The 16474-nt window shown below is 38.6% G+C and overlaps 1 protein-coding gene across 1 annotated transcript; it reads right to left on the reverse strand.

The window, feature by feature from the left end:
• Nucleotides 1–7748: 7748 nt before the first annotated feature.
• LOC122747272 (translation initiation factor IF-2-like) lies at nt 7749–15762 on the reverse strand. Its single transcript, XM_043993393.1, has 6 exons — nt 15684–15762; nt 11839–11909; nt 11745–11763; nt 11313–11687; nt 10789–10809; nt 7749–7909 (listed from the first exon to the last, which is right to left on the reverse strand). The coding sequence occupies exons 1-6, from the start codon at nt 15760–15762 to the stop codon at nt 7749–7751; spliced, it is 726 nt and encodes a 241-aa protein (XP_043849328.1).
• Between the last annotated feature and the right edge of the window lie 712 nt (nt 15763–16474).

Genomic DNA, 16474 nt, shown 5'->3' on the forward strand with positions numbered 1-16474 from the left:
GTAATATATTTTGCCCTGATGGAGGGGAGGGAGATAAGGGGGAGGGGGAGGGGAAGGAGGGAAGGGCAGATTCTAGGAGAGAGTAGTAAAAAGCAAAATACTTTCAAGGAAGGTGAAGACGTTCTGCATAACGGCACAAGTATGAAATATTGAATTGCTTGATTTCATAGGGAGGGTTGAGGAGAGAGGGAGGAAGAAAATTTGGAACATAGAATTAGCTCAAAGACCTTAAACTCATCAGAGTTGGCTCATGGAGGGAATAACATTTACACCCAGTTGGGAGGAGTAATCTATTTAACCTTACAGGAAAGTATGAGGGGAAGAGGATAAGGAAGGAAGGGTGGAAAAAAAGGGAGTGTAGAGTAGGGGAGGGGACAGTCAGAAGTAAAATACTTTTGAGGAGGAATAGTTTAAAAGAAGACGGAAAATAGAGTAAATATCATGGGAGGGGAATAGGATGGAGGGAAAGAGTTATGATGACTTTGCTGGGCTAATACGAAGAAAATTCTTTGTCAAGTTTAAGGTACATTATTTAGGGTATGATGAACAGGATACTATTAGAAAAACCTGGAAAGACCTACATGAACTGAAGCAGAGTGAAATGCACTATATACAAAATAACAGCAATAGTGTAAAATGATCTGCTGGGAAGCATGTGGTTATTTTCAGCAAGGCAATGGTCCAATATAACCCTGAAGGACTATGAAAATGGCAACCCATCTACAGAGAAAGAAGTGATAGTATCTGAAATAGTTGGAAACACATTTTTTTTTCTTTCCTCTTTTTTTTTTCTTTTTTGGTGAGGCGATTGGGGTTGGGTGGCTTGCCCGGGGTCATGTGGCTGGTGGGTGTTGGGTGTGTGGGGCCGGATTTGGACTCGGGTGCTCCTGGTTCCAGGGCCGGTGCTCTGTCCGCTGCACCACCTAGCTGCCCCTGGAAACACATTTTTTAAAAAAATGTTTTTTCTCTTTGACAATTCCTCAATCTGAAGTTTTGGGAGTTTTTTGACTGTTTTTTCCTCACAACCTAGCTAATGTGGGAATGTTTTCCATGACTACTCATGTATAATTTATTTTGAAATGCTTGAGTTCTAGTGGGTGGGGGTGGGAATAGAGGAGGAAGAGAAGTTGGAACAATTTTTTTTTAATTGATGTTAAAATTTGTTTTTACATATATTTTGGAAAATAAAATTCTATTCTAAAAAAAAAAAAAGAAAAGAAAAGAAATGTCTGCCTCTTTGTGATCCCATTTTGGATTGTCTTGGCAAACATACTGTATTGGTTTAGCATTTCTTTCTCATGTTCATTTGACAGGTGAGTTACTAAGGCAAATGGAGTTAAATGTCTTGCCCTGGGTCACTCATGTAGGAAGTTTCTGAGGCCAGTTTTAAACTGAAGAAGATGCATCTTCCTCTCTCCTGGCCCTAGCACTCTATCCACTGTGTCACTTAACTGCTGATTATACCTAACAAATGGATTATATCCATCTGTCCATCTTTAATTTTGGTAGTTGAAAGTTAAAAGGCTAAACTTCAGAGTTGTTTTACTTTATACTCATAATGAATAATTTCGAACAATCTTTCAAATGGTTGTAAATTGATTGAAATCCTTCTGAAAAAATATTTAGGTGCATGTTCTCAGAGACTTGGTTGTTGGCTATTTTTTTTAAACTAATATTTTCTCTTTTTTCTTTTATATTCTTTCTTGCATAGGGTGGTATAATGCCATGGGAATGGTGTCCTGGATTTGGAAATTAAATTGCAACACAATCAAAACTTATAAATATGATGGGTTTTTTTAAAAAGAAAACAGTTCATATTATCCTTATTTATTTAACCATTGGGTTATATTCTTGGTCATCTATTGGTCTCAATCTGATATATGACTTGGAGATAAGTCTGTCAGACTTAGGCATTGTAAATCTTTTCCTTCTCTACTATTTTTCTTCTTCTTATACTTACAATGCTTTTATTCATGTGACATAGTTTACATTTTATATTCTAAAAATTTCACCATAGTCACAAATGAATACTCTTTTCTGTTTTCTTCCTTTCCTTTGCCTTTCCTTTCTTTCTTTCTTTCTTCTTTTATTTTTCATTCCTTCCTTCCTTTCCTTTTTTTCTTTTTTCCTTCCTTCCTTCCTTCCTTCCTTATGCTCTATTTCTATTTCGTCCCTCCATCTTTCCATTGTGTTTGTATTTAGGTGAAATAACCATTTGGTCTTCATTGTGACATGTGGTATTTTATGTAGGTTTAAAACAATTTCTGCCTAACTACCTTCCATTTTATGCAGCAGTTCTCGTCATTGAAAAAAACAGTCCTGGGGGCAGCTGGTGGCACAGTAGATAAAGCACTGCCCCTGGATTCAATTGGTCACTGCTGAGGGGAAAGTAATAGAAGGTGTTCTCCATGAAACTCAAAATAAATGTCAGCTCAGGTGACCACAGTTTGCAGTCTGGAAGGGTACACAGATTATTCCTTGAACACTAGGGAACACAGATTATTCTTTGAGCACTTCACTATTATTTCAGAGATTTCTTCTCCTCTTCCTGAAATTTTAAATATATGTATACATATATATATAATATTACTTTTTGATTTGGGATAATATGATATCTATAAATCATAGACCAGAACCAGCTTACTCCATATTCTTCCACTCTTTTCTACACTTTGGCATTTACTTTTAGGTTCTGTTGTTCTGAGCTGACTTGTTGGATATTTCTTGTCTGTGAACATTGGTTACTTAATAAGTAGTTCCACTTTTCCCTAATCATGTGAGAGAGATTTTCCCCATCCCTTAGAATATAAGTGATTTAAGTAAAGTACTAATCAGTTTATAGACTACAAATTAAGAGTTAAAATATTTAGATATTTGGGGCAGCTAAGTGTCACAATGGATAAAGCACCAACCCTGTATTTAGGAAAACCTGAGTTCAAATCCATCCTCAAACACTTGACACTTACTAGCTGTGTAACCTTGGACAAGTCATTTAGCCCTCACTGTCCTGATATATATATTCTTTAGTAGCTTGATTTAAAAGTGTTAGATATTCTTTTCAGTTTAAGAGTTATTATATTTTTATATTCATTACTAGCTTAAGAGTAAATAAGAGTGATATTGAAAGAGTTAAGGCAGAAACAGAATTCTGGTCCTGAGTTAAAGAGCAAGCAGGCCTGTGGTTACTTACAGAGCAGAGCACAGGCCAGGGTAGTGTAGAACCTGCCTCTCCTTAAATCCTACCACCTGGGATCCCCTGAAGCTTAGGACAATGTACCCTGAAAGCAGTGTCCCACTTTAAGAATGAGATAAAGTCCAGAAACAGGGTGGGAAAATAACAGACAGAAAAAAATGCAGAAACTAGAAAGTTTCTTTGGAAACAAGAACAATACACCCTCAGAAAAAGAAAACAAAGTCAAAGCTCCTACATCCAAAGCTTCCAAGAAAAATATGAATTGGTCTCAGACCATGGAAGTGCTCCAAAAGGACTTTGAAGATAAGGTAAGAGAGGTAGATGAAAAAATGGAAAGAGAAATGAGAGTGATGCAGGAGGGTCATGAAAAAAAAGTCAACAGCTTGAAAAGCCAAATGGAAAAGGAGATACAAAAGGTCTCTGAAGAAAATTATTGCTTAAGAATTTTGATTGAGCAAATGGAAGCTAATGATTTTATGATAAATCAAGACACAATAAAGGAAAACCAAAAGAATGAAAAAATAGAGGATAATGTGAAATATCTCCTTGGAAAAACAGGTGACCTGGAAAATAGTTCCAGGAAAGATAATTTGAAAGTTTTTGGAGTACCTGAAAAACATGATAAAAAAAGGGTTTGGACATCATCTTTCAAGGGATTGTCAGGGGAAATTGCCCTGATATTCTAGAAGAAGAAGGTAAGATAGAAATTGAAAGAATATAACAATTACCTATTGAAAGAGAGCTCAAAATGAAAACCTCCATGAATATTTTAGCCAAATTCCAGAACTCCCAGTTCAAGGAGAAAATATTGGGACAGCTAGGTGGCACAGTGGATAAAGCACTGGCCCTGGATTCAGGAAGACCTGAGTTCGGATCCGGCCACAGTCACTTGACACTTACTAGCTGTGTGACCCTGGGCAGGTCACTTAACCCCCCATTGCCCTGAAAAAAAAGGGAAAAAAAAGAAAAAAAATAGAAAATATTGCAAGCATCCAGAAAGAAACACTTCAAGTATGATAGAGCCACAGTGAGAATAAAACAATATCTAGCAACTTCTAAATTAAAGGATCAGAGGGCTTGGAATATGATATTCCATAGGGAAAAAGGATTGGTATTACAACCAAGAATCACCTACCTACCTACCCAGCAAAACTGAGTATAATCTATACAAATTATTTGGAAAAATAGGTGAAGAAGGAGTTCTACCAAATCCCTTTTATAACATGAATATGGTTTTGATACCAAAACCAGGCAAAGCCAAAACAGAGAAAGAAAATTATAGACCAATTTCACCAATGAATATTGATGCAAAAATCTTAAATAAGATATTAGCAAGGAGATTACAACAAGTGATCACCATGTTAATACACTATGACCAGGGGGGAGTTAGGTGGCATAATGGATAAAGCACCAGTCCTGCATCCAGGGGGACCTGAGTTCAAATCCGGCCACAGAAACTTGACACTTACTAGCTCTGTGACCCTGGGCAAGTCACTTTAACCCCATTGCCCTGCAAAAAAAAAATAATAATAAACTATGACCAGCTGGAATTTATACCAGGAATGCAGGGCTGGTTCAACAATAGGAAAACTATCAACATAATCAACCATATCAATAAGAAAATTAACCAAAATCATATGATTATCTCAATAGATGCAGAGAAAACTTTTGGTAAAATATGGCACCCATTTCTAATAACAAGACTGCAGAACATAGGAATAGGTGGAGGTTTCCTTAAAATAATAAGCAGACTCTATCAAAAAACCATCAGCAAGCATTATATATAATATAGATAATTTAGAGGCCTTCACAGTAAGATCAGGGGTGAAACAGGGATGTCCATTATCACTTCTATTATTTAATATTGTCCTAGAAATGTTAGATTTAGGAATCAGAGAAGAAAAAGGAATTAAAGGAATTAGAATAGGTAAGAAGGAAACAAAATTATCACTCTTTGCAGATGATATGGTGGTATACTTAGAGAATCCTAGAGAATCAACTAAAAAAATTACTTGAAACAATTGTAGCAGGACATAAAATAAATTCAAATAAATCATCAGCATTTCTATACATGGCCAATAAAGTCCAGCAGCAAGAGATAGAAAAATTCCATTTAATGTAACAGTAGACAATATAAAATAGTTGGGAGTCTACTTGCCAAGACAAACCCAGGAACTCTATGAACACAATTACAAAACACTTTTCGGGCAGCTAGGTGGCACAATGGATAGAGCACTGGCCCTGGATTCAGGAGTACCTGAGTTCAAATCTGGCCTCAGACACTTGACACGTACTAGTTGTGTGACCCTGGGCAAGTCACTTAACCCCCATTGCCCTGCAAAAAAACAAAAACAAAAACAAAACACTTTTCACAGAAATCAAATCAGGTCTAAATAATTGGAAAGATATCAATTGCTCATGGATAGGCTGAACTAATATAATAAAAATGACAATTCTACCTAAATTAATTTACTTATTTAGTGCCAAACTAGGTGGTGCAGTGGATAGAGCACTGGCCCTGGAGTCAGGAGTACCTGAGTTCAAATCTGGCCTCAGACACTTAACACTTAATAGCTGTGTGACCCTGGGCAAGTCACTTAACCCCAATTGCCTCACTTTAAAAAAATTATTTTATAGGGTTAGGAAAAATAATAACAAAATTCATCTGGAAAAACAAAAGGTCAAGAATATCAAGGGAACTAATGAAAAAATGCACAGAAAGGTCAGCTAGCTGTACCAAATCTAAAGCTTTACTATAAAGCAGCAGTCATCTATTTGGTACTGGCTAAGAAATAGAGTGGAGGATCAATGGAATAGGTTAGGCACAGGAGACACAGTAGTAAATGACTTTTGTAATCTACTATTTGATAAAACCAAAGACTCCAGCTTCTGGGAAAGGAACTCAGTATTTGGCAAAACCTACTAGGAAAACTGGAAGATAGTATGGCAGAAACTAGGCATATACCAACATCTTACCGTTATACCACAATAAGTTTAAAATCAGTACATGATTTAGACATAAAAGGTGATAGCATAGGTAAATTAGGAGAGAAAGGTATGGTTTACCTCTCAGATTTATGGAAAGGAGAACACTTTATGACTAAACAAGAGATAGAGAATATTATGAAATGCAAAATGGATGATTTTTATTACATTAAATTTAAAAGTTTTTGTCCAAATAGAAGCAATGCATTCAACATTAGAAGGGAGGTAGAAAGCTGGGAAACAAATTTTATAGCCAGTATTCTGACAAAGACCTAATTGTAAAATATATCAGGAACTAAATCAAATTTATAAGAATCTAAGTCATTCCCCAATCGAGAAATGGTCAAAGGATATGAACAGGCAGTTTTCTGATGAAGAAATCAAAGCTATCTATTGTCATATTTTTTAAAAATGCTCTACATCACTATTGATTAGAGAAATACATATTTAAACAACTCTGAGGGGGCAGCTAGGTGGCCCAGTAGATAAAGCACTGGCCCTGGATTCAGGAGTACCTGAGTTCAAAACTACCCTCAGACACTTAACACTTCCTAGCTGTGTCACCCTGGGCAAGTCACTTAACTTTCATTGCCCTGCAAAAATAAAATTAAAAAACAACAACAACTCTGAGGTACCACCTCAAACCTATCAGATTGGCTAATATACCAAAAAAAAAGGAAGATAATAAATGTTGGAGAAGCTGTGGATAAATTGGAACAGTGATGCATTGTTGGTGGATCTGTGAACTTATCCATCCATTTTTTAAAGCAGTTTAGAACTATGCCCAAAAGGCTACAAAGCTGTGCATACCCTTTGACTCAGAAATACCACTATTATGTCTTTTCCCCAAAGAGATCATAAAAAAGGAAAAGGACCCACATGTACAAAAATATTTATAGCTCCTCTTTTTGTGGTGGCAAGGAATTGGAAATTGAGGAGATGCCTACCAATTGGGGAATGGCTGAACAAGTTGTGGTATATGAATGTAATGGAATATTATTGTGCTGTAAGAAATGATGAGCAGGTGGATTTCAGAGAAACCTGGAAGAACTTACATGAACTGATGCTGAATGAGATGAGCAGAACCAGGAAAACATTGTAGATAGTATCAACAAAATTGCATGTTGATCAGCTGTGATAGACAATTATTCTCAGCAATACAAAAGTCCAAGATAGTTCCAAAGGATTCACAATGGCAAATGCTCTCCAAATCCAGAAAAGAAAGAGAATATAGAATCTAGATGCAGATTGAATCATACTATCTCTATTTTTTTTTGCTTTTCTTTTTTGATGTTTTTCCTTTTTGCTCTGATTCTTCTTGCACAGCATGACTAATGCAGAAATATGTTTAATGTGATTTTACATATATAACCTATATCAGATTGCTTGCTGTCTTTGGGAAAGGGGGAGGGAGGAGTGGGAGGGAGAAAAAATTTGAAACTAGAAATCTTATGAAAACAAATGTTACAAACTATCTCTACATGTAACTGGAAAATAATAAAATACTTTTATGGGAAAAATGGACTTTCTAAATGACAGAACAGCTTGCATAGGGCCAGCAGCCATATTCCTAGGCATCTCCACTTGAGCTAGTGGAGGGTGGGGCTACAGCAATTTGAGGTACAGCAGCTGGCCAGGTCACAGTGCCTGCAGTGGTGGCAGGCTGTTGCTCAGACTGGGGTGCTGGCTCAGCCACAGGTAGGGCCACAGCAAGTTGCTCTGGCAATGGAGCTGGAAAGGCAGGCATGCAGGTGCGTGCACAAGCTCAGGTCTTGAGGGGGGTGGAGTAGGGGATTGTGTCACCCCCATTGTGTGGGGATCAAGGAGCATGGCCATGGGAGGAGAAGTGGGGCTCCAGGAATAGGAGAAGGTGTGGTCCTGACCACTGGAAGAGATGCTGGAAGGGGCGGGACCATAGACCCCAAGTGCTGCTCAGCTGCAGCATTCAAACTTCATGGCTTAGCTGGGTGGCTGGGGACCTGGGAGGGACCAGGCAATTTGGTAATCAATTTTGCCCCCTGAGGAAGTTTCTAAATTCACCAGTTATCATCTGTCTAAGCTCTTTCTGCCTAGTCCTACAGTCCTGCATCATATATCCTTGTCCATTGCAGTAATAGCAAAATCTAGAGGCTTGATGGCAATTCTCAGCTCCCTGGCCTCGCTGTCTCATGGTTTCCTATAATGGAGCCAAAATGCTCTGAGCTGTGGTTGTTTCCTCAGCCTTGTCTTGCAATCCCTTCTCTTTTTGTCTGTCCCTTCCTTCGCTCTCTTTTCCTTCATAAATATATGTTGCTATTTCTTTAATTCTGTCTGTACTCAGGTCATTCCAACCTAAACACTACTTTTCAAAATATTTCCATATGTCTGGCCAGAATTGGTGAAAAAAAAGTGATTAGAAATGAAATGTGCATCTCTAGGATATAATAAATCTAGTCTGGCATACTATCTGGCACTTTTGCATAATCTATCATAAAATCTATTAGGCCTTTCCTTAGTTTCTTGAATGGTATCTACAAATTTTTTCCAGTTATCAGTTTTGCTAGCATAGGGTTCCATTGCCTTTAACAATGTTTCCCTTGCCAAATTATCAAAATGCTCAGGAATGTTAGGGTCCTAGTCAGGATCTTCTAAAGGGCATCAAATGGCAGCTTTCCCTAATGTGCCTAGAGGAGTTCGCTGCCTGTATTGTATCAGTTCTTTCACCTGAGGATAATATTGTTTCCAGGAGACCAGTAACATCACCCCAAGTGGGCTGGTACCCCCTAAATGTTGTCTTAAACTGGCTTATAACTGTTGTGGGATCTTCATCTAATTTAAGAATATATCATTTCCACAAACTCAAATAAGAAAAAATACAGAGAGAGCTAGAGCCTAAAGCTTCTGGAGTAAAAGACACTCTTTTGGTAGGGGCTGAAGGGAGGGGGAGAGGGGAATTCATAGGAGGAAAAGAGATATTGTGGCCCAGTGTTGAGAATGACAGGTGTCCAAATGGAGACTCTGGGGAGAAAGGTGTAGTGTTAGGATTTGAAAAAGGTTCAGGAGAAATCAGAAAAGTAATTGGTGCAGGTTGCTGCACATCTGGCAAGGCAAGAAAGGGGAAGTGAGAAGATGGCATCTCCTTTCTCAATCTATGCCAAGATTCTCAATAAATTAAATCTTTGAGAGACTTGAGGCACAGGATTATTTGCAAACCTCTCAATGTTCAGGGATCAAATGATCCAAATTGTGGCCACTGGTCCTCTAATAAGCTAAAATGTTTTTTATGCCACCTAAAACATAGTTATCGAACTTTTCTCTTGGTCATGTCTGATTTCACTTCTAATTTACCCCCATCCCAATAAATCAGTAGCTTTTCTAAGGAAGAACCCTGAAGAATATAGTAGGGTTTGGTATTTTTAATCCCCATATTGAAAATTCAAAATTTGCCTTACTAAACCAAAAAAAGAAATTAAAATTAAAATTAAAAATGCACATAAAGTCCTAACATGATCTTATGAAATTACAGTCTAAATTAGTCTGAAAAAAACTGTTCCTCATATCTCCCTGTTTGTCTGATTAAACAGATTAAAGTCTGAGAAAAGAAAGCAGGTACTTAGGAGGTTAAAAAAAAACGGGCAGGAAAAGGTCCCTGGAGATTTAGAGACAGGCACATAAAATCAGCAAGAATAGGTGAGACATAGAAGTATCTAATTTCTTACCCAGCTTACTTGAAGAGAAAAATCAGAAGATTTAAAGGTCCAAAGTACCTTTTATGGTCACCAACTGTGCTATTTGAAATTATAGAAGGGTGTCTATCTCTGTCCCAAGTTTTAGGGAATTTAGCTGGGGTTTCTAATATATTGTTACTTAGAAATTAGAGGCTATAGCACCAGTTTAGGGCATTAAGCCTTTATTAAAGCACATTAAATATTAGTCAAGAGAGAGCACATGGCTATGAAAGTTCAGAAGCCCTACATACCTAGGATAAAGGGGAGAGAAAATGAGTTACTTGACTGCTCCTTCTTCATCCCAGGTCAAGAGACAATGAGAGATTGTAAGCTCCCTGGGTTCAGGAGGAGAGATGGCCCTTCCACACTGCTTCAAGTTAATTGGCCAGCATCATTCAAATCTATTGGTTTATTCAAATCTATTGAGGGAGGTCCATGAGCAGTATGTGCTGAGGTCAGAGTCCAGAGGACAGATACTCTGAGGGGAAAGGGGCTTTCAGGTATGTGTCGTTTTAATCTCTATTGTCTGTAGTCAAAGTCATAGGTCCAACTTTACTGCCTCTGGGCTGTCTGTGAAACAGATCAGGCAAGGCTCCAGAGTTAGGCCCTCCGGTGGAGCCCTCTGGGAGCCTCAAAACCTATTATTTTTTCACACTATGTAACCACCATATAATCTGGAATCAGCCAAGCATGAAGTAGCTTGGTGTCATTAGTCTGTCCCTATATCTAGAACCCAGTATGATCAAAGTTGAGTGATACAAAGAACCATAAAGAGAAGCAGGAGTCATTTTTAGATTACTAGTGTATTTATTGGTATTTTAAAGAAAGAGATGGAGAAGATGAAGGGTATACACTGTCCCAATGTCCAGGTCCACAGAAGGACTTCCATGGTGCTTCTCCAACCTCCATATTCCATTTCCTGCACTGAAACAAGAAAAGAAGAGACTTAGAGGAGATTAAAGGTGCTTGCTTATTTCCCTTGGCTGATGTCAATGACAATGAAAAAGCCATACATGACTGAAATTTAAAGAAGGAAATAAAACAAAATTAGGGAAGAGACCAGGGGTAGGAAGAAGGATAAATAGCATAATACAGAGAAGGAAAAGCATAGGTAAAGTTTCTCTCTCTCTCTCTCTCTCTCTCTCTCTCTCTCTCTCTCTCTCTCTCTCTTTCTGGGAAAATAGTATAGAATGAAAAAAGGTGAGAAAAGAGTTGGGAAAAAGAATGAAAAACAGGCTGACTAATGGAAAGGGGAAAAGAGCAATAAAGAAATTTTAGAAGTTTTATGATATCAATTGACAGCCAAGACATATGAAAAAATAGATATTGGTTCACTAAAAATAAAATGAAGTACCTTTTGGGTAGGTAGTGTAGACAACCAACTTCCAAACCACCTTACTGGCCTCCTTGTTGACCTCCTGGCTGACCTCCTTGCTGGCCACCTGGACGACCTCCTTGTTGGCCACCTGGACGACCTCCTTGCTGGCCACCAGGACGACCTCCTTGCTGGCCACCTGGCTGACCTCCTTGCTGACCACCTGGACGACCTCCTTGCTGACCACCTGGACGACCTCCTTGCTGGCCACCTGGACGGCCCCCTTGCTGCCCACCTGGCTGACCTCCTTGCTGGCCACCTGGACGACCTCCTTGCTGGCCACCTGGCTGACCTCCTTGTTGGCCACCTGGACGGCCTCCTTGCTGGCCACCTGGACGACCTCCTTGAGGGCCACCTGGCTGACCTCCTTGCTGGCCACCTGGCTGACCTCCTTGTTGGCCACCTGGACGGCCTCCTTGCTGGCCACCTGGCTGACCTCCTTGTTGGCCACCTGGACGACCTCCTTGCTGGCCACCTGGCTGACCTCCTTGCTGGCCACCTGGCTTACCTCCTTGAGGGCCACCTGGACGACCTCCTTGCTGGCCATCTTCTGGTTTTTGGCCTTGGTTATCACCAGCATTCTCATCATCCACCTGGGAGTCACTTGGTGCTTGGGCATCTAATGAATCATCTGCTTTTTGTTCATCTTCTGAGAGGAGACAGCACAGGAATGGAACAGTCAAAGGAAGGAAGTGGCCTGATATGCAGTACTTGCAGACAGAATGGTTTGTGTCATGGGCTAACTGTCCAAAGATGGAACTATTAATACCTTCTCATGAGTGTTGAATGAAGGTGACCCAGGGTTACCTGAACATGTCTGATAAGGATCTAGAAATCCAGGCTTTCCCTCTCTGAAGCTAATCCTGAATGTGGGTAGGTGATGGATCACCATGTGAATGATTGGCAGGAAACAAGCTTAAGCACAGTCTCATAAAATGACAGCAGTAGAATACTGGCAGCTTGCTGCATCAAAATCATGAGATATTCCTCTGTGTGTCTTGGTCCCAAGGGTTTCTGAATGACCATCCCCTCATTTGTGGATGCCCACATGTTCTCTATGTATACATATCTCCTACACATTTCTTATAAAGGTCCACTTTTCTACTTACTGTATATTTAGAAAGCAAATTTTTGAGAGTCATGAGACTGTTGAAGAATTAATTTACATCATTTGTCTTTGCCTCTGTTATGAACTGTGTGCATCAGTCAATATTTATTAAGTCCTTAAAATGTACCGATTCCTGTGACTGACTGGCATAAAGTAAAACACTTCATTGAGGCCTCTTAACATATGGTTTAAAGAAGATTCTGATACATTAAATTCCCAGAAGTTGGGGCAATTAAATGATGCTCTAGAGTGAGAGGGGGCTTATGGGATAAAGAAGGGAAGTGATGTAAAGAGGCAGTGAAAAAATGAGAAAGAAAGATTGGATTTAAATATTGGTATGGCCATGAATTGAACTAATAGCCACCTCTTATATTCAATCTATTTAATAGGGGTAAAGTGTTCAAAGCAAGGTTGCTGGAATGAATTGGAGACAGGGGAAATTTTGGGGTTCCTTCTTCTGAAATGTGGGGCAGAATACCTAATGAATCGCCTCATCCCTTGGCATGAAACACATCCAAAACAGCTTGTATTCTGAGAGAGAGAATCATTAAAAGTGAGGAGTGGCTCAAGCTTAATTCTCAACAGTCAATATATGATATTTAAAGTCCTAGAAGAGCCTACATTGTGATGCATAAAGAGACCAATTCAATGGAAAAGTGAAATCCAGAGGAATATAAAAATATTTCCTCCCCAGCAGTCTTACCTGCATTCTGTACAGAATTTTTTTCCTGATATTCTATGGGGGGGGGCAAAAAAAAAAAAACAAATGTATGATAAACTTTTCTGCTTCTTCCACTTAGTCCACATTTTGTTTTGTTTTGTTTTGTTTTGTTTTGTTTTGTTTTGCTTTCCCCAACCTGGGCCAATATGACTTTAAATCTGGTTAAGGTTTCCTTGGGTCTTAAAACTCAAGGGTCAAAAGGCAGGAAAACATCTCCTTTCCACACAGTTAGGATTTCCATACTGTCCTCATGCAAACAGATTTTTTCTATCATAGTATTTGTTTTTCACATATCATGGAATTTATGACTTGAGGATACCTTGGAAGTCATCTAATAGACCTCTTTCATTTTCTGTTTTTTTTTCTCCAAATTACATGTAAATACAAATTTTGACATAATTTTTTAAGATTTTGTGTTCCAAATTATCCTCCTCCCTTCCTGCCTCCTCGAAGAATATAAGCAATTCAATATAAACTATATATGAGCAGTCATGCAAAACATTTTCATGTTAGCCTGGTTGTGGAAGAAAACAGACAAAAACAAAACTTCAGATAAAGGAACTAAACAAAAAATTATGCTTCAATCTGTATTCAAACTCCATCTGTTCTCCCTCTGTAGATGGACTTTATTTTTTGTAAGACTTTCAGAATTGTCTTAGATCATTGCATTGTTGAAGATAACCAAGTCATTCCTAGAAGATTAGATTACAGTTTTTCATTTTCTGTTGAGAATACTGAAGGAATTCCAGGAAAATTGTCAGGTCTATAAGCTTTAATAAGCACTTATAAATGTGCCAGGCATTGTGAGTTACTCAAGGTTATACTGGAAAAAGGAAAATTTTAATCCAGGTCTTTTGACTGCAAAATACTTTTGTTTTAACCCAGCATGTTGCTTTTCCTTAAAGAACCAGAGTTAGAGACAAGGAATTGGGGTTCATGTCTCATAGCATTCACACCACTAGGCAGCTATGCCAGTGAGGAAAGTCATTTAACCTCTGTGACATCAACTTTCTTCATTTGGTAAATGATAAGGATAATCTCACTGGGATGCAGAAAGGCTCAGTTGATAGAAAGCTAGATCTAGGGTAAAAAAATGTGGGTTTAAATTCTCCCACCTCTGACACCTATTGGCCATATGAACATAGGCAAATTGCTTATTGATTTAGTACTCCAAGAAACTCTCTAAGACACTCAGTCTTTGGGAAATGCTGATAGAGGTGCCTTATCAGAAGGAGTTTCAAATTTATTTTCTACTGAGCTGTACTTCTGTCACATTATTGCACCTATATCTGAGAGAAGTAAAATATTAATTGAATGTCCTTAGATCCCATATGTTGGACATTTTAAAAATTATCATCGTTGTGTCATCTCTGGTTGGAATGTGAACTTCCTGAAGGAAGAAACTTCTTAACTCTGATTTTGTTTAGAATCTCAAGAAATAAATGATTGTTGATTGCTTGATCATTGGTATTATGTAGACATAGCCTCATCTTAATTGAGAGTAAAGGATCTAATGACTGGGGAGGGGGAACTCATAGCTCTTATAGTTTTGTCACTGGGTGAGTTGTCCCATTGTAGGGAGACCTGTACCTTGGAAGAATTAAATAAACCCATTGAGAAGAAGGAAGGTGGCATGCAGTAAAGGGAAGAATTGAGCTGAACGCTTATACAGTGTCACAAACTGAATGGAAAGTGAAAAACTCATTCACCTGTATGTTTCCAAGTATACAATCACTTTTGTTTTGTCTCAGGAAAGGAAATATCTCATTAGAGACAGAAAATGTTTGCTTTTTGTATCACTATTTCCTGCCTAACAATTCAATTTAACACATTAAGAAGTTATTAAGTGCGTTATGATCTGCCAGTCCCTATGTTATGTATTGGTTATATAAGGAAAAAAGAAACAGTCCCTGATGTTGAGGAATTTAAATTCTATTTGGAAAAACAATATGCATGTAAAAATAAATTTTAAAATATTTAAAATCAAATGATATTTTTTAGGTCAAGGGAACATCTGAACAAGGGAGTATGGTAGGAAATCAATGTAGATTGATTTCCTCTAGGAGATGACATAAACAGAATTTCCACAGAAGCTTAGAATTCTCTTTTTTTGTGTGTGAGGCAACTGGGGTTAAGTGACTTGCCCAGGGTTACACAGTTAGTAGGTGTCAAGCATCTGAGGCCAGATTTGAACTCAGGTACTCCTGATTCCAGGTCCGATGCTCTGTCCACTGTGCCATGTACCTGCCCCTGAAGCTTGGAATTCTGATAGACATAAGTGGCAAATATATTGCACGTGGGGGGAAGCCAGATAAAAATGAGAAAAAATGCAATGCTGTACACAAAGAACAATAAGGAGAGTTTAGAGAGAAGTTTGGGTTTGACTTCCAACCCAGGGTTGCAAAGAGACTTCAGGAGTCATCAGAACAGGGAAAACAAGAATACTACCTCCTATTTATCTAATTCTGAGAAGACAAAACCACATTTTTCTTAGGATGGATAAGTCAAAACAACATCAGTCAAATTATATCCTGATTCCCCTCCCTCCAACAACCTCCTAACACAATCATACTTTCTCTGTGGCCCCTACTTACCCTCATTGTTGAATTGAGCTGAGCTCAGGCCCAACAGGACCACTGAGAAAAGGAGCAGTACCAGCTTGGTAGCAGCCATGGTAGTGATGTTACCTGTGCTGCCTGGACCCAGGGGAACTGCTCTTAAAAAGACCTCAGAGAACAATGCCCCCTTTGAAACTTCACACACAGTCCCTTATATAAAGGCATTGCCCATGTCCAGATCACACCCATCCCTGAGTTTTGGTTGAATTGAGTTTGAGGGCTGGCAAAAACCCCTGTCCAAAAAGTCACGACCAAATATAAATTGGCCCAACCCTTGGAAGCCTTCTTGCCAGGAAACCCCATAGATAATGTTGTGATTGTAATCATGGGTAGTCTTCCATCTTGTGATTTCCCTCCCATACAGAAATCCAGACTCCTTGATGATATTTTGATATCCTGTGTGCACAGGTCATTTAAATGTCATTGCCTGAGATCCTTTCACTAACTTTCTTCCAGTACTGGGAAAGAGCTAGCAAGGTCAATATTCAAAAGAAGGTTAAAATAACAGAAATGAAATCACTAGATACAATAATTGTGCAGGCAAACTCCTGCCCATCCTCTCCTATTAGAAGTGAAATAAATATCAGTAGCTATCCTCTTTGGTCACCTCAGCATACCTGCTTTTATGGGACAAAGTTACCATACCTGTCTCCATCATTTCTTCTTTCCCAGTATCTTAAATGAAATTTCCCAACACTTGACTAAATTAACTTTTAACTATTTGATATTCAGAACCCATTTTTACCCAAAGTTTATGTTTCCTTGCT

This window comes from Dromiciops gliroides, chromosome 3 (assembly GCF_019393635.1).
Source record: "Dromiciops gliroides isolate mDroGli1 chromosome 3, mDroGli1.pri, whole genome shotgun sequence".
Lineage (NCBI taxonomy): Eukaryota > Metazoa > Chordata > Mammalia > Microbiotheria > Microbiotheriidae > Dromiciops > Dromiciops gliroides.